At 43.4% G+C, this 18,211-nt stretch overlaps 1 protein-coding gene across 1 annotated transcript in view; it reads right to left on the minus strand.

Moving 5' to 3' along the window:
• The window catches only part of LIN28B (lin-28 homolog B), a 63,986-nt gene that overhangs the window by 12,484 nt on the left and 33,291 nt on the right, over positions 1-18,211 (minus strand). Inside the window, exon 3 of the mRNA XM_054393155.1 lies at positions 13,438-13,622. Coding sequence (XP_054249130.1) covers positions 13,438-13,622 — 185 coding nt within the window. The remainder of the gene's footprint in view (positions 1-13,437; positions 13,623-18,211) is intronic.

Here is an 18,211-nt window from a genome sequence, read left to right on the forward strand (position 1 = left end):
ACTAAGGCTGGCTGCCTAGCAGGCTTCCAGCTGGGGTGCAAGATTTTGTAAGGCTGGGAGAGGGGAGGACCCTTCTCAGTGGCTGTGCACTGCACCCGCTGACCACTGCTCCTCAGAACGGGAAGAGAAAAGAGTAAAGCTTTTGCTCCACAGAGGGCCTGCACCTTTCAAAAGGGCAAACAGCACCTCACAAAAAGAAGACTGTAGCCAAAAGTGACTGAATTGCACTAAAGGAAACGCATCTGCCTCTGTGAGAGGACTCTGACACACAGGCTCCTGAAGAGGATGCAGTTAACATCAGCTGCTAGTGATAAGAGGGATGCTGAGAAGTTCCCTGTTGCCCAGACTGGCCTGATTGCTGCTGCCTGCAGTCCTGCTCTCTTTAGCCCACACCCCAAAGCAAAAGCTGGTAATAACCCTGCACTGATGTGAGCCGGGTACTTCAGCACCCTAGGATGGAGATTATGTGCCTCCCTTGATTTCAGCACGTTAAGCTTCCTTGAAGCTTTGTTTCTTTCAGAGGCAGCTGTCTGCATTTCCATACCTTGCCCTGCCTCTTGCCACCAGAGCCAAACCCACGTGTATCAGTCAGGATTAGCTTCCCTCAGTTACACTCCCTTGGCTGCCTTTCTGCAGGATTAGATCAGCACCAGCGACCCTGTGGGGAGAGGACCCCCAGAGCTGGCTGGGGGTGCAGGGGTGGGTAATGTGAAACTGCACCCCGGCAGAGCCCTGCTTCACAGAGCCATGGCCAGCAGCCAGTCCTCTTAAAGGCACAGAGATTCCACATCTTCATGCTCTCCCTTTTTTTCCCCAGCTTGTACAGAAAAATCAACCACAAACAAAAAACCAAGACCAAACAAACAAAACCCAGACCAAACAAACAAAACCCCCAAACCAAACCAATAAAAAATATATATTTTTTAATCACTAAAACTAGCACAGTATTCCTTCTGGAATGTGCACTGCACAGTGCTTCTCCTACAAGGAAAAAACACCCTGAAATGCATCGTTTCTCAGCCACAAAACCCACCCCAGCAGTTAGATGATGAAGTGCAGCTTTCTGAGTCTGGATGAAGAGTTCTGGGGCAGTTGTTGAGCAGAGCTTTGGCAAGCCTGGCCCAGATGTAGTTGGACACCAGCTGTGTACCTCCAGGGGATGTCAGCATGTGAAGAGGATGGCTCCCAAGACCTGGCTGTGCATTAATGGACCCAGGCATGAGATAAGAACAAACCAGTGAAAGTCAGTGCTCCTCATGTCTGGCATGTATGATTTACAAACACATACCAAGGGGAAAAAAGGAAGTAAAAATCATCTCAGGATATTCAGTACCTACACCAACAATAATCTAACCCTACACATTTGCTACACATTTAAGACCACCAGTATTGACTCAACAAACTGCAAGTTAACCTCCAAATTTGAAGGAATCTGACTTGAATCCCTCCCTGAAAAAGGATATAGCCTGGTGCTGGACCAAGGCTATCTCTGCACCTTCCCCAGCTCGCCCCAGCAGAAAGCTGTATCCAGTCAGGCAGAGCCCTGGCCAGTCACACATCCTGGACCACCAGTGCCAAGCTATGACCCAGTCAGAGCCAGTCCCACAAACTCAGACTCTCTAGGTTCATACCCAGTGATCCCTTTGGACCACATTTACCACACTGCCAACAAGAAAGCCAAGAAGGGACTTTTTACAAGGGCTTGTAGTGAAAGGATGAGAGGGAATGGATTGAAGCTTGAGGAGGGCAGATTGAGACTGGAATAGTGAGGGTGGGCAGACACTGGAACAAGTTGCCCAGGCAGGTTGTGGATGCCCCCTCCCTGGAGGTGTTCAAGGCCAGGCTGGATGAAGCCTTGAGGAACTTGGTCTAGTGGAAAGTGTTCCTGCCTATGGCAGGGAGGTTGGAATGAGATAATCTTTAAGGTCCTTTCCAACCTAAACCATTCTATGATTTTCTCCCTATCTCCAGTTCTTCACACCCCTCTTCCACTTCCATCCCAGCTCTGCTCCTAAATATCCCGTTTAGCTTTCACAGCCCAAGGTCACAGCTGGCTCCTTCCAAGATCTAAGGATTTTCAAGCTGACAAATCTGAACCAGCATTTCACAAAGCACTGTCTCCCTGTCTTCTCTATAAACAGATTTGTTTCGAGTCTTTACACATAAACCTGTCCCTGGGGAATCTTTTGGGTTGTCTTTAACTAAACGAGAATCGAGAAAACAATCCCAGGTGCAATGAAAATGGATTGATATGCCACACACACACACACACGTGTCCTGTACAGTGTAACAAAACATGCAAGCTTCAGCAGATTTCCCACCTGCTACCACAGGAAGGGAACATGGTGGTATCCTGTTCCCAACACAGCATCTCGTTAGAGCAGCAGGGTGTCCCACCACAGTGATTGGTGTGCACACAGCCTCACCACTGATTCCCAGTGCCTTTTCCACTTACAGTCTCAACTATCTCCTGCAATCCAAGAAGTTTGTGCAGGTTTGGTTTGTGAAAAATCTCCACTGATCTTCTGACCCAGGTAAGAGCAGAGAAGCAGAAAGGGTGTGTGGTGACTTCATTAGTTCTGGTGTCACCTGGCCTACCAGGGGCAAGATGAACACAGCTATGTTGGTACAGCTTCAGTTTGCCTCAAAAGGGGGAATGGAGAAAAATGTGCTCTGGGATGCAGGAGCTGGGAGAACTGGGAGAAAGGAGCACTTGCTGTGCCCATGCTGGCTACACAAACAGACTGGGCACTGTTGGCTCGCTGGGGGAGGATGGCATCTTTTAGAAAGAGACAACTATGCAGCATCTTAGCTACCAGCCACTGCACAAACTCAGCTGGGTCACAAAGCCAGGAGCCACCACATCACTCTGGTATGTGACTGCCTGTACCAAGCTCTCCTGGTGGAAGTGTGAGGCAGAAAGGGACTGCTGCTGCATAAGAAAAAAACACTGATCAGTTCCTTTCAGTTTTACCTTGCAACTATAAAAACATTTGGGTTTTGTTTGGTTTTTATCTGTGAGGTCATCAACACAGACATCTCATTCTGAACTGAGCTCATTTTCCTTTTGATACCCTCTCTGAGGTGTCCTTTCATACATCTCTATATATTTATGCATATTTTATACATGTCTACACAACAAATTGACTATTTGGGCTCTCCACAACTGAAAACCTTCTTTAAAAAAGCACTGTCACATCACACCAGTGTTAAAGACCATTATTAGTATTATTCTAATTTGAAAGCTCTTGAATTTGACTTCCATTTTATGCAAGAACTAAGCATGAAATGTGGCTCACCAAAGACAGCATAGATATATTACAAGTCACTTGTGAAGGTTTTATGGGTAGCTATCACCTGAAGCATCTCCTAGACCCTCCCTGTTCACCTGGCAGCTGGGAACAAGGACAACCACTTGTGACAAAGAGAAGCACCCTGCTGCTTTGCTGGTTTCTCATCCAAATTAGCAGCTAGGAACAGATGAGGAGTGCAACAAACAATAGTCCCAGCAGCAAACAATAGTCCCACCGCTAATCCAGAGTGCTGAAGCTCTCTGAACTCAGCTGCCTTACTACAAAAGGTATTTCCCGATGAGTTCTCCTTTTGCAAAGGAGGGGGGCAGTGCAGGCTCAACCTTGGAAAGCCAAGCAGAAGAAGCTGTCTCTTGGTGGCAGCTCATTCTGAGGAAGTGACTCAGCTGAGGCAAATTAGAGAGCCCATTTGGAGACATCGATTCCAAGAGCACTGGTGGCTGCAGTCAGAAATCCAGTGCAGCTGCACTGCCACAGATTTCAACCTTCACAAGCACTTAAGCCTGAAAATACAATTTGCAGTAATTCTAACCAGTTTTGTCTGGCTCCGCAGCAATTTTCTGTTGTGAAAGGAACAGGTGAGGGAACTGAGGATATTTCTCAAGCAGACCAAGCAGAAACAAAGCAGGATTTCACCATAAAAGCCAAATATAATTTCTAAGTAATTTTAAAAAATTGCATTATAACTTCTTTGGGATTTAAATTACCTCTTCCACAACCTCTGCTCTGCCCTGCAAGCTGCTGCACCCAAAACTTGGAGGCAATTTTTAGTATAATCAGAACTAATGAGGAATGAAAACTCTCTAGCACCCTGCTCTCCACCAGAGAAGTTTTCAATCCATAGGTCTCAGATATTCATAGACTGCTTTTAAAGAGTGGGCAAAAGATGGGTGGGAAAAGCAGGGGTGGGGTGAGGGTAGACCCCAGGGAGAGGGTGTTTGAATTAAACATAGCAAAACAGGAGGATACAGAGATGCAACAAAAATCCTGGGAAGCAGGTCTTCCAGATTGGAAAATGTGGGGGAATATCACTGCTGTCTAATAATCCAAATAGCCAGGAACCACAATGACTGCTGAAAGACAACCCAGCAGTGATTTGAAGTGTTGTGTAGGCTAGGAAAGGAACCAGTTCTGCACTGGAAAGTTTACCACCCAAACAGACAGAGCAGAGGGAAGGTATGGACAGGGCTTAGGCAAACAAGGAATTCATCTGAAGTCAAGTCAGTCACACTATCCTTCTAGTTGCTTAACTTGCTTCCTTTATTAATTAACAAGTCCTCTATTCCTCCCCAACGATTCCATGTCCTCATGAGTGGGTAACCAATGCTGTTCTGTGCTCTCCATCCATTGATCCCACCCCAGGCAGGGCTGACAGGCAAGGAAGCACAAAACGGTTATTCAGAACTGCCCCATTTCAGCCCAAGAATTCAAATGGGGAACAGATCTCCAACCCTGCCCCTTCAAATACTCTGCTTCCCCCATGCCTGTGGTACTCCTGAGTCACAGCCCATCATGGCAGTGCCAGCAGGGACACAGGACAGCCCTTGCAGCTGGCAGAGCTTCTCCAGCCACCCCAGTGAAATGGCAGGAAGGAAACAAAGGGGTGGCTGTGTCCGTGGGAACAGTTGATGGACTGCTGCAGTCAACAACAGCTCCTCCTGCTTTGCCTTCTTTTCCTTCCGTGCAGGAGGAAGATATGATGGGGATGGTATTGCTCAGTTTCCCCTCAGGTGCCAGCCGTGGCTAAAAGCTGCAAAAAAGCTTTCAGTGGAACAGTTTGGGAAGCTGTAAAGCTTGCAGAGGGGTGTGAATCTCATACCCTTGACTAGCAAAGGAACAAAAATCACGGGTGGGGTTCGACTGAGGCTGGCAGAGGGCTGGCTGCCTGAGTTCAGCTGCATTTCACAGCACTTTCATTTAATCAGTAGCCATCCCTATAGGAGAAGTATCATAATCCACTGTTAACCAGAGCCTGAGCTGTGAGCTAGCTGTAACTTTGGGTTTTCTCTCCTGCTAGGTGGCTTTGCACGCTGAAACCCGTCTGACCTAAAGCCACTTTTAGCTGCACTTTGAAACTAGCAAGACAAGAAGGTGACTGCTTACACAAATCCTTCAGTTTGGCTCATTTTCAGATGTGGAAAGGTGGTGGTGGTGTGCTGCCTTTTTTTTTTTTTTTCCCCTAGATGATACCATCTTTGAAAGCAATTGTACAGCTGAAAGATGAAGCCCTCATTCTTCTAAAAACACAGACTAATGAATTTCCAACGACGACAGGCAAGAACAAACAGACAAGTGCTGGGGGTTTCTTGTAAATCAATTTATAAGCTATTGAAAGACCATTCCTTGGTGACAAATTTGCATTGGAAAGGAGTTCACACTTGAAAAAGCTGTAACAAAAAGGAAATGCTTACACAAGGGGTTTGGTTTTGTGGTTTGGTGTTTTTTTTTTTTCCAAGCAGCCAGGAAATTTTAATATAGGAATAACTTTTCCTATGTCCTGAGAGTACCTGTGATCCCCAACGACAGCAAGAGGTCTTCAGCAGACCACCAGCAAGGTCCAGGCTCCACAAGACTTGGGTTAGAAGAAATAAAAGCTAATTCTGTGGAGGGAGTATGAGCAGATCCTGAATTCTCACCCTACAAATGCTGCCCACAAGCGTGCAGCACACACAGAGGGTGTGCAGAGTGAAGAGGCAAGATGCTTCTCCAGTTAAAAAATTAAAATCTTCAGTGTTAATGTCCTCAAATAATATAAATTGCTTGCATCAACAAACACAGTACAATTAGCTTGTTACCCTTAAACTGAGTTTAAAATAAGCAAATTGTTTGATGACTTTGATGTTTTCCACCCAAAATGTGCTGGCTAATTTTTCCATTCCAGTTCCCATTCCAATCTTTTAACTGCCTTAATCTCCTGCCCTCAGATGTTGACCTCCTAAGAACAGAGGTCATAGGTTAGCACAGACAGACCTCAAAAGATCTGGACTATCAATTCATGCCTGAGAGATTTCTCTGCCACAAAAGAACCACTAAAAAAGCAAAATTCCAAAATCCAGGTCCACAGGCTGCAGAAAAATATAAACTTGTTGATAGGTTAAAGATTCACAAATATTCAAGAAAAAAAAATTGGATCTAAGCAGGATGAATTAATTCCTGTAGGAGCACTGACATGGGATAATGACTGAACCTTAAAGATAAAAAAAGGAAAGCTCTTGACAGGAGAGAATTAAGAGTCAGCATCTTTTGAGCACAGATAGGTTATGTTTCAAATGTTTCTAGTATCTACAGCTCAAAATAGCTTTTTTTCTACAACAGGCATTTTTAAACACAATTTGTTTTCTTCTAAAGGTGAAAAGTATGAAATTAGAGAAATCAGCAAATGAACCAGCACCAGTTGAGATAAATTTTAGTGGTTATTAATGAGACTTCTACCTCATTTTCGTGCCACAATCAGCTATACAACATATTCATTGCAGCTTGTTTGCTCAGTGAGCATTCAGCTCTCATTAAAAAAAAAAAAAAAAAAGCCAGCTGTTTCTTTTCTATGCATAAATGAAATGTAGAGATTGTAAAGGGAGAGAGAGATAACTTTATGGGGCTGCAGGGAGTTAGGAATGGAGGGGGAAGAAGAACAAACCGTTTGGTAAAGTGATTTCTGAGCTCCAAGTGAAATTTGCACCTTCCACAATGTACATAAGAACAAAAATCCTCCAAGTGGAGTGAGTAATGATACTCCCACGTTTAATAACATCAAATACCACTGAACTATTTAACAAAAAAAAACAAAAAAAAAAAGGTAAATTAAAACACTCTGGATCCTTCTCTGAGTTAGAAAACCAAAGTGCTTAAGACATTTAAAGTAATTATTAAAAGGAGATGTAGGCACAGACTCCTGGCAATTATTGTGTGAGCAGCTAACCAGGATTCTCCAAAAATATATCAAAGCACAAAAACATGGAAGAATGAGCCTGGTCAGCAGGAAATTAAGGGATTTCCCCCCCCCCTATACTTACTAGAAAGATTTAGAGCAACTAGCTGAGGAGAAAGACTAAATAAAACAAGACATTTGAAAAGCTAAATAAATGGCTTTACACAACTTCAAATCCTGCTGCCAGCCACTGATGACTCCCTCCCACTGATGGAAGAAGTAACACAGACAGACAGAGACACACACACACACTTTGTTTTGCTTCACATTACTAATTCAGCACAAGAAGAAGCAGAGGTGCTGATTTTAAACACTAGCAAATCTGAAGCTGAACTTGAAACACAGAAGTGTTTTCACATTTTTATGCTGGCCACAAGATACCCATTTATCACCCAGGGAATCAAAGCTCTCTGGTTAAACTTTGATGCAAAGGCTGTTGCAACATTAATTGCAGACAATGAAATAAGAGCAGTCTGTAGTTTGCTATTGTTTTCAGAGCTGTCTGAAGTCAGTTAAATGCTTAACATTTCAACTGCCCAACAGCTAAAAGAGTAAAGCTCCAAAGCAGCTTCCTTCAGCACAGGACCAGCACAACTTAACTCCATTTTTGTACTTTCAACCATTCATTGTAAAAGCTCTAGTGCCAGAAGACTCCACACCAATCAGATTATAAATGAATGGAGATCAAAGGCAAGAAATTGTTCAGCTCCCTCCCATATTTCATAGTGACCCTTCACAGCTCTCTCATCCTTTGCTGTTCCATAGGTCTGTTACTGAGCAAATCCAGCTCCCTCCACACCATCAATAATGCCAGCCTCAGCTCACCACTCCTCCAGCCCGGCCACCTTTGTTCTCTGCTGCACATCTAGGTGCCATTTCAGCCATGAAACCAAGTCTCTTCATCCTCATCCCACAAGTGTCACAGTTTGAATGAAAACCTGCTTCAAATCCTCAAGCCCAGCTGCTAGCCAGAGGAGCGGTCAGGCTAATTTCTACCTATCCCCTACAAATTCAGCATTCAAAAGAGAAGGGAACCATTTACACTGCAGGAACAGCTTCTAAACCAATACATGAGCTCTCCTCCACAGCCTTTTCTCATTTGCATACTGCTGCTACAGCTTGGACCCACCACTAAATCCAACTAAATCTTGACCACACCACAGAAGACTTCAGGGTTTTCACCAAGATCCCTTCAGGCACTACAAATATGAGTGACCTTGCAATGGCTCTATGAAACTGTCTGCTTTAACTGGTCTCAACAAAATGCACAGGATTCTGGAGCATAAGAAAAAAAAGTCAAAGTCCAAGTCAAAATCCAAAGGAGCCTTATTCTAGGTGCCAAATTTATAGTATTAGAGCCAGAGCTCAAACCGAACTGTTACAGCTGGGAGCGTTTGGTGGTTCTGCAAAACAAACTCCAGGATGTGCCATGTTTGTCACCTGGCACATGAGGAACACACAATACAAGGAGAATGCTGCAAGAAGTCCCATTTCAGATCATCCCTCCCACATCTGCTGTAATCAACTCAGTCTTCATCACATCTACAGTTCAGCCTCTCTTGCATTAGCTCTTCACTTGCAGCAAACTTTGGAAATGGAGGAAACTTTGATTCAATCCCTGCTTGTGCTTGAGGGGATTCAGGCTTCTCTGCACTCCCTGAAGAGTGCCAGACCTATCAGCTTTGAGGTGATCACCTGGAGATTGGGAGCACTCTGTGCTTCTCACATTTGACACCATTTTCAACGGTCTGTGCTCCACTCTCCAAGCCCCTCTCTCCCCTCTCCCCTTCCTGATCTCTGTTTGTGTTTTCATATTCCTGCTCCTTCCTAAATTTCTCCTATCCATTGTCCTTGAAATACCTTCCTGTCACCCTGCCTGAGGGAACATGGACATCACAGGAGCACTTCTGTTTGAGCTCCACTGCCTCTTTTCTGAACAGCTTCTCATAACCAGAAGCAGAAGCAGCACAGTCCCACTCAGTCCTGCTGCTTCTGGATGAAGGATGCCACATGGCTCTGCAGTGGGAGCTTTAACTGCTACTTTCCCCCCCACACACAAATAACCCTGCCTTCCTGGTGCAGATGTGCCCTCAAAGCCATGCCTGCCTTCAGAACATAGCCTGTTACTTATTACCTGCTCAAGAAGTACTCTAGCACACTGTTGGTGCACTTGGGAGGGTGAGGAGGGAACAGCAGCAGCATGCCTGCACCACCAGCACGGAGATGACTACCTCCATGACACATTCCTCTTACATAATGAGTCGCTGAGCTTCTTGACAAAGTAAGATGTGGAAGTAAATTCACATTTTTAAATGATTCATATTTAGGTAGGTTTGATCTTTAAGTGTCAAGGACAGAAACATGAAGCCACAGCTAATAAAAGAAACAGCTGTAGTGATCTGGAGTTCTCTTACAGCACAGACTTTATTAATTTTAAGTTAAAGGGCTCCAGAACTTTTCATCCTTCTGAAGAGCTTCAGATTCATCAACAGTGGCAAATCAAAGGCAACGTTTTGGGAATATCTGATTTAGCAGCTCTGCCATAATTCAGTTTTCTCCAACTTTCAAGCTCTTGGTGTCTTTTTTTTTTCCAACATGCCAGGAGATACGGCAAATTCTTCCCCTCATCTGGAATCCCCGTTAGAAACTTTCCCTTGTGTTAGATATTTATTGTGTGCTTTTAGTACATTTGCTAGGTGATGCTGGAGTGAAACAGGTGAGGAAAAGCAAGGAAATGCAACTGCTTCCCTACAATAAAAGGGATTTCAGATTTAATGATTGACACTGGGTACTTTTGTAGGAAAAGAGAACACAGGCTGTGTGCATTTCTAAAACGGCAGTTTGTCCTGAGAGCAGGTCATTGACACAGCAAGAAAGATCTGAGTGAAGAAGATGCCAATTAGGAAAACTCATAGAAAGAGAAAGGATGTTTTATAGATTAGTTCCTCAAATACTTTTAACATCCACTCGACTGAAGTTATGCAGAATCTCTGTTCAATTGAGCCACACTCTCCATTCTTTCCTGCTTTTAAATTCCTTCAGTTAGGAGGAATCATTACTACAGGTGAGACTGCAGTGTGATCACTGGGCAGTTAGCAGCACCCCAGAATAAAGACCTTAGCAGCACCCTAGAACAAAGACTTTAGCAGCACCCCAGAACAAAGATCTCAAATATGTGCTGGAACTTTACTATAAAGGAGAAAATGCTCATCCCTTGATGAAAGAGGATGAAATACTCAGACAATACAAGCCTGAGAAGACACTGGATTAAAGAAAAACATTCTGCATTCCAAGACCTTGAGTTACCCACCTGCTGTGCAGGGACAGCTTCACTCCTCAGAATGCTGCATCAAAACACCACCTTTCTACTGGCTGCTTCTGCCCCTTGTCCATTTTCAGAAGAGGATCTATGTTAGCATCCAAGTGGATTTCTTATTATAAACCCTAGGAAAATCTGGGGCCTGCATCTTCTTAACTGCACAGAAAACTAAGACAACTTTACTCAGGCTCTACTCATCTCTTAATACAAGCTTGCAATGAAGAAAATTAGCTTTGGTTATCATTTAGCCACATCACTGCCACCAGGCTGCCAGCTCTTGCTTTAGCACACAGATTTGCCTCGCTTGGAGCATGTGAACAACCCTGCCAGAAGACACAGCTGATGGGAAGGAAGCAAGTATGTTTGGGTGGTTTATTGTCTCAGTATTTTCTTCTTCTCCCTTCCTTCTTGCTTTATTTTGGGCTTCCATTTTGGTGTAAATACTTCAAAACCGAGTTGCCCCCCTCCCTGAAATGCTCCCAGTGCCAAGCCAAGCAGATACACACTGCTGGAAAGTACCCAACTTGGAGCTCCTACAAGGAGTATTTACAGATACTGGATAATACCTCTAAGTCCCAAAGATAACTCTATGTAAATGCATAAAAATAATCACACACACACAAAAAAAAATGGTCCTTTGCCTGGTTTCATTTTAGGTCACATACATTGCTTGGTTAAACAAAACAAAACAAAAGAAAACAAACAAAAAAGAAAAAATAATTTTGTTTTGTTTTGTTTTTCCCCTCCCTCTTTTTTCCCTCCTCCAAACTTTACTCTAAGATGCTGGGCTAGGTTCATGATTCCATGTATTCTACTCTAAATCAAGATTTCTCAGCCTTGTCTACAAGTTCGCAAGCAGGTGATTAAGGTGTGAATTCAGAACATTTTATCGCTGCATCAGCTGCCTGCAGTCATTCCTAGAGAGCAGCATGGCAGGCTTTTGTGTCAGCTCACTGTCAAAGCTCAGCAAAATACACTGCTTTTGGCATCTGGTAAGAACTCCTACAAAGGCAGCCACAGCCTGCTGCAGTGTAAAGTGTTGCAAATTGATCCCCTGGCTTACTGAGGTAGAGAAACCAGCCACTCCACTCTGCATCTCTGCCATAAAACACTTCTGAACCCAGCACCTGTCAAATGCAAATCCCAGTTGAGTCTCTCACAACCTCCCCTCTATCCCAGATTACTCCAGATACTCAGGACAGAAACATATATGTGAGGCACACAGATATTACAATAGCTTCACATTCTGGGAACCTAAAGTCTGCAGACTGCTTGCAGCCACAGCTTCGCTTTACATGGACCACAGAAGCCTTTTCTCTCCTGGTACTAGCACAGACTGGCAGGCTGGCTGAAAAAGATGCCCAAGTGGCCAACAGCACTGACAGCAATCACAAAGCAGACAACTGCACTCGTTCAAATCCCACTCTCCTTCAATATGTAGGTTTTTCCTGTCTACTTACAACCTGTCCATTTAAATTGGAAGGCTTCTGAAGTCTTCCTTCATGCACATGTGCAACAAACAGGACAACAGCCTCACGGCTCTGGCCTTTATTTGCTGTCATAGTCTGAAACACCACTGAACAATGGTAACAGCAATGCTCTAAACAGGTGAGCAATAACAGTCCACAGAAAACCAGTGGTTTAAATAAGAACTGTATCAAAAGTCTAGCCCAAAAAATAATTAAGAAAAATCCCCAAGAACAACAACAACAAAAAGATTCTTCACATCCATTGCATGCAACACAACTCTGGAAGGACAGATGAGCAATCAAAAAGAAAGCTTTCTCCAGTTTACAAAGTCTCTCCTTGTGGTTATGGACCCTGATCTGTTACAGCAGCAATAAATTTTGTTCATGGCCTTTAGCTTTTCCAAAGAAGGTGAAAGAGGGACAACTACCATGCTGTCTCCAGCCCTTAATTTAAAAAAAGAAAAAAAAAAAAAAAAGAGAGAAGGGGGAAAAAAAAGCCTTCTACTAGAGGTGAGGATAAGTGGAGTTCATCTGTAGCCAGCAAAGGCTTCTGGATTTCCTCTTTCTCAAGGTTGGCCTACAGAACATGGCTGGTTGGATGTTCCTCCTAGGACTCTTCCAAAACCACCTGTTCTCCTTGATCTCAGTCACTACAGCTACCGGGCTGGGCAATGCCATGAGGAGAAAAGGGTGACTGACCTAAATACAGAAGCTTTGGGACAAGAAGGCTGTCCTTAGAGAACTAGGGGCAGGTGGCTTTGTAGAAGAGCATTACAGAACTTCTTCAAGCAATTAGCAGCAGAAAGTAAAGCAAAGCAGTACAGATCAGACTGCTGTGTGTGAAGAACTGCAGCTCCCAAGGCTAACCTGAGATGTGCAGAGTGTTATTCCAACAGTTCTTCGGACAACCAGGCAGTAACACCTGTGGAAACACCTGATGCTCTCTTCACTGAGTACAAATATCACCAATCAAATTGCATACATCTTACCCTGACTGCATCAGGCTTATCTGTACAGAACTCCTGGTGCACAGCTTAGGAACCCACTGCACACAGCAATCTCTTCAACAGGTACGCTTCTCACCTAACCACAACATCATTTCCCCCTCTATTCAGGCTGACCTCTCAGTCTAACAGCAGGGCTTTCCAAATGACATTTACATTCCTTTGAAGGTTTCCTCAAATTCAGCAAAACCTTCTCAAGCAAAAAGCAAATCAAGTGGGTGATTTGGGTAGTGGTACAGACACAGTTTAATAAAGCTTAGCCAAATGACTGAGCCAGATTCACACAGAAGGGTTTGCTTTCAACAGCTGAGGAAAGGCTGAAAACAATTTCAAGAGAAATTTGCAAAAGAGGAAAAACAAAAAAAGATAATAAAAAAGGAGGGGAATAGCAAAGTAAGGTAATTACCTATCTCCCTTTGGTTTTCTTTTTTGTACTGTCTTCCCTTTGGGTCGTCTTTCACTTCCTAAACAGGGGCTCCCACCAGGGCCTGTTACCCGTATTGATTCAAGGCCTTTGGAAGATTTCTTAAAAGTAAATTCCACTGGTTCTCCTTCTTTTAGGCTTCTAAATCCTTCCATGTAAAGCTTGCTCTGTAAATAGGAAAAATACTCTTGGTTACCATTGCCTTAAAAAACAATATTTACATTCATAATCAAAAAGGAAAGAAAAAAAGATCCTGTCCTGCTATCAAAAGGACAAATAATCCTGTCTGCCATCCTAGAATGCACACAGGTTGAGTAACAGATATCTCTGCCTGAGCTAGAGCAGATGATATTACAAATTATAGTCCTGGATACACTGAAAACACCACTCAACACTGAACAAGTAACAGGAACCTATTTGCAGTATCAACAAAACTGAAACAACATTTTCCTTTTCAATGATGTGGATGTTAAGAAGCTGAGAAAATGCTGCATGCTTTAAAACCTCTGCAGCAGGTCTGAGCTGTTTCAGGGGAAACTCCAGCCAGATGTGAGGAGGTTCACCCTAAGAATTACAGTTAAGAGTTATAGTTCACTACAAGAATTAAAACAGAGAAACCCAGAGAAGTGGAATCATTCCATTAGCTAAGACTCAGCTTAACAGTGCATGGAGTAACCTAATCCAAGGCTCTGCTTTCAGCCAGACTGGACCAGATGATCTCAAGAGGTCCTTTCCAACCTAGACTTTTCCAGGATTCAAATATCTTACTCCAGAGCTGAATCACACCTGCTGAGATGGGAGAACAGGATTCTGGCTCCTGGTTCTGCAGTAGAGTTACCTCAGGGTACCTGTGTCATCTCTCCCTGTCTTTCTAAAGAGGGACACTGCTGCAAAGTAGAACCAGTAGACTAAGCTAAAAATGATCAAATAATTGGTAATTCTTTTTTTCTAATGAAACCATGTGGAAGCACACACACCTTGGCTTCCCAAACCCCAAGTAGTGGACCAGCTGAGCTCTCAGACAGCAGCCAGCAGCATAACACAAGACACTATCAGTGCCAGGCTGACTGAGGGACTCAGTTGCTTCTGATTTTTCCAGCAGCCAAAACAATCAGGACCACAGCTCCACTGGTTAGGACAAAGGCTGGGTTTGCTTATCCACTTGTGCAGCTCTAGGACTACATGTTGAAACAGTGTGAAGATTTTCTAGGTGAGAGGTTGAGCACTATTGAAAAACGGGGGAGGGAAGAAGGGTATTGGAGGGGGACACACACATGGAAGAAGAAATAGACAATCCATTCCCTGACTTGGCTGCTTTTTGAAATGAAAATACAAGGTATAAAAAAGGAAATATGCACATTTTCTCAGCAGTCCAACTGGAAGACACTAATTCTACAAAATGCATTGAAACAAACCAGCCAGGAAGGCAACACTCTTTCAAGCAAGCCCTCCACTTCGAAATGTCTGTACAGGGATGAGGGGATCTTTGCCCACAAGGATGAAACTGCCAAGTTCAGAACATGCCAGAAGACAGCACCACCCATCCACTGAAAAAAAACCAAGTTTCTGTGGTATGAATCCATCCCCCAGCAGGGAACATCTTGTTAAAAGGGAAGAACTGAACATGTATTTTTGTCCCAAAGTAGGACACAGAGGTAAATATCCCCAAAGCAGACAATCATGAGGGCACAGATGGGTGCTAACCACAAGGGCAGCCTCGAGCAGATAAACACAAGCCCATATCTCTCAGGAGTTCTGGACACAGCACGGACACCTTTGGCTAAGAAAGATATCATTAAGACTCAGCAAGACTTACACATTTTTCCTCTCTGAGTTTCACTCTTCTAAAACAAATACCAAGAGGCTGATACCTGATCATTGCATTATGTTTTCTGCTTCAAAAGGAAGAAGCACTTCTTTAAAACACAACTACACTGGACTAGATGACCTTTGGAGGTCCCTTCCAACCCAGACCATTCTATGATTCTAAAGCAGGACATAACTAAGACTCTAAAATGTTTCTTTTTCTCATTTCACTTCTAGCAACGGGAGCTTTCATTTCCAAACAAAGCACCACAGATTTACACAAAGGAGGTTTTTAGTATTTTTAAAGCTAAAGCAACAGAGTGATGCCTTCACAAATCACTTTATACAAGTGGACATTTGTTGCGTGTTTGTTTTTCAAGCGCTTCAGACAACAGAAAATGTTGAAAAACCCGCTCCAAGAGCTTGCAGTGCTCTCCTTGCACACACCTCAGCAGCTTCTCAATGTCAGAGATGGATTTGGTGCTGACTAATTGTGTTAAATCTATCAGCCAGCTCACAGGAAAAGATTCTCTAAGGGTGCAACAACAATCCAAAGCCACAGAGGAGAAGGAAAAAAAACCCAAATAGCATTTGGAAACCAGCAAAACAAATCTAAAACCTGAATCCCTCCTTAACTTGCCTGAAGAGGTGGACCAAAAAAAAAAAGTCTTGTAAAGTTGATAATTTAATGTTAAGAGGACCTAGCTCAGTATTTGCCTCACATTACTTAAACAAATAAAACCCACACAATTAAAAGCAGCCAGAGTTTCAAGTCAGCGAAGCATTTCTAGAGCCCTGAATGGGGTGCATGGGCACACAGCCAAGCAACAAAGGGAAAAAACCCAACTTAAAAGCAACATGCTTTTCCTCCTTGCTCTCTCTTTCAGCTGTCAAAGACCTCACTGTTATTTTTACCAGCAGTCAATACAGTGATTTCAGGCTAGAGCCTTTTTTGTCCCTTTTTTTCTTTTAACTTCACAGGGCCATTTCTTTTTTTCTTTCCCCCCATTTCTTTCCTTTCTCTTCTACTTTCTTCTTTAAAAAAAAAAAAATTAAAAAAGTTTCCTATTATTTCTCTCTCTCTCTTTTTTATTAAGTGTCCCATTATTTCTTGGTATTTTTGCCTATACTATAAAGCCTCTCATCTCTGCCACAAGCAATGGCTTGGCCCAAAATGCTGACAACTTTCTAAAGAGTATCAGCAACAACAGCAACAAAACAAAACAAAAAAACCCCAAACAAACAAACAAACAAAAAAAGAGTAGAAAAATCAATGATGACAAGTCCTTGGAAAGCATTTCCTCCTATGACAGAAAAAAAAAAGAAAAAAGAAAAAGAAGAAAAACCCACACACATAATGAATATAAATTATTAGCAAGATGGTCCCCAAAGAAAAATCCCACTCCCTGGGCAGTGTCAGGGAGTGCTTCCACATCTCTATAAAAGAAAGGAAGTTTGGAATTAAGGCTCATTACAGAGACCTCTGATATGTGTGCATTACTTTTATTAATACATAGCGAGGACAAGGGCCCTGCAAGCACCTCCTCACAACAGCTTTGCCATTTCTAGTCAGGGTTGTGAACAACTGGGGCTGCAGACATCAGGTTCTTCCAAGGAGGGGGGCAAAAAAAGGTTATTTGGTGGCATTCTGCTTAGGTCATTTATTTTCTGTATCTCTCATTTCTGCCTCTTTTTATCTGGTGATTGATTGATTGCTCAGTACAATCACCAGATGCCACCAGCATGCCGCGTTTCCCGAAGCAAGAAAAGAGTTTTCCCTCCAAAATTATCTACAATTAAATCCAGACATGAAGGAAAGCATATCCTGAAGCCCAACCACCCTGAAAACCTGAAGAAATTCTCTCCAAAACAACTTCATGGAGTTCCATCAAGAGCCAGCAACCTCTGAGTACACCACAAGTAAGAGGACACAGCAAACAATTTACACTGGCTCCACAGTAGTGCTCTTAGCTGCAGTAAGCCAAACAGAGAATTTCACTGTTGGACACTGCAAATGTTAGAAACACTGCTAAGCAATCACTTGCATGGCACAAGCACTGCAAGGCAATCACTTGCATGGCACAAGCACTGTTGCAAGGAATTCTGCTGCCCACCAAAAGTTCTTCTTAGGAGGTTTGTGAAAATTATTTTTCCAAGCAGAATGCAAAAATACCACACCAAAAAAATCCACCCCACTGAACAACAGCCTCCCACCCTCTCCCCAGAGCAACATGCACCCCTGCTGCAGTACCAGAACTGGAAGGCCAGGCACCCTCAAGACATCTTGCCATTGCTCCTGCTGACCTCATGGGCTTTTTCCTGCTCCTCCAGGCTTATCTTGTGCCAAATCTAGCAAGTCTGGGTCCTCCCCATAAGCCAATTTAACTGACTAATCTGACAGGAAACAAACTCAGTTTAAAAAGTGTGTGTTGGGGAGAGGATAAAAGGAAGAGGAAACAGGGACAGATTTTTGTTTTTCCAGCGAGCTAAATCTGTTCACAGAAAGGTTCGATCAGCTCCAGGGCACACAGTATGGAAAGGGCAAGAGAAGGTGTTCCTTACTATTTTATGTAAAACCTCACAGTATTACAAATGTAGTTTGTAAAGCTCAACAGAATACAAATTAACTTCAAAAACATAGCTTTAAATTACTTCATTTCCCTAAGAGTTGCATTTCAGCTCTTTGGCAATGAGGAACCACAGCACATCTATACAATGTTTGTTAGATGGGGTGAGCTGCTGTGAGGAACCTTGGAGTAGGGAAAGGACTGGTAGGTAGGTAGTATCCACAGCACAGCGGGCACACAGCAGTTTCACATCCTGATTCACTCAGAATTTGCTTGGGTCTTAAATTTTCACCTTGACCCTAGTCATGCTCATGACCTTCTGTCATCCTGTCACTGTCCCCACACTTGTTACTCTGCTTCCCCAGAAGCATGCACAGGTATTC

Source organism: Indicator indicator, chromosome 27 (assembly GCF_027791375.1).
Source record: "Indicator indicator isolate 239-I01 chromosome 27, UM_Iind_1.1, whole genome shotgun sequence".
NCBI classification, from domain to species: domain Eukaryota; kingdom Metazoa; phylum Chordata; class Aves; order Piciformes; family Indicatoridae; genus Indicator; species Indicator indicator.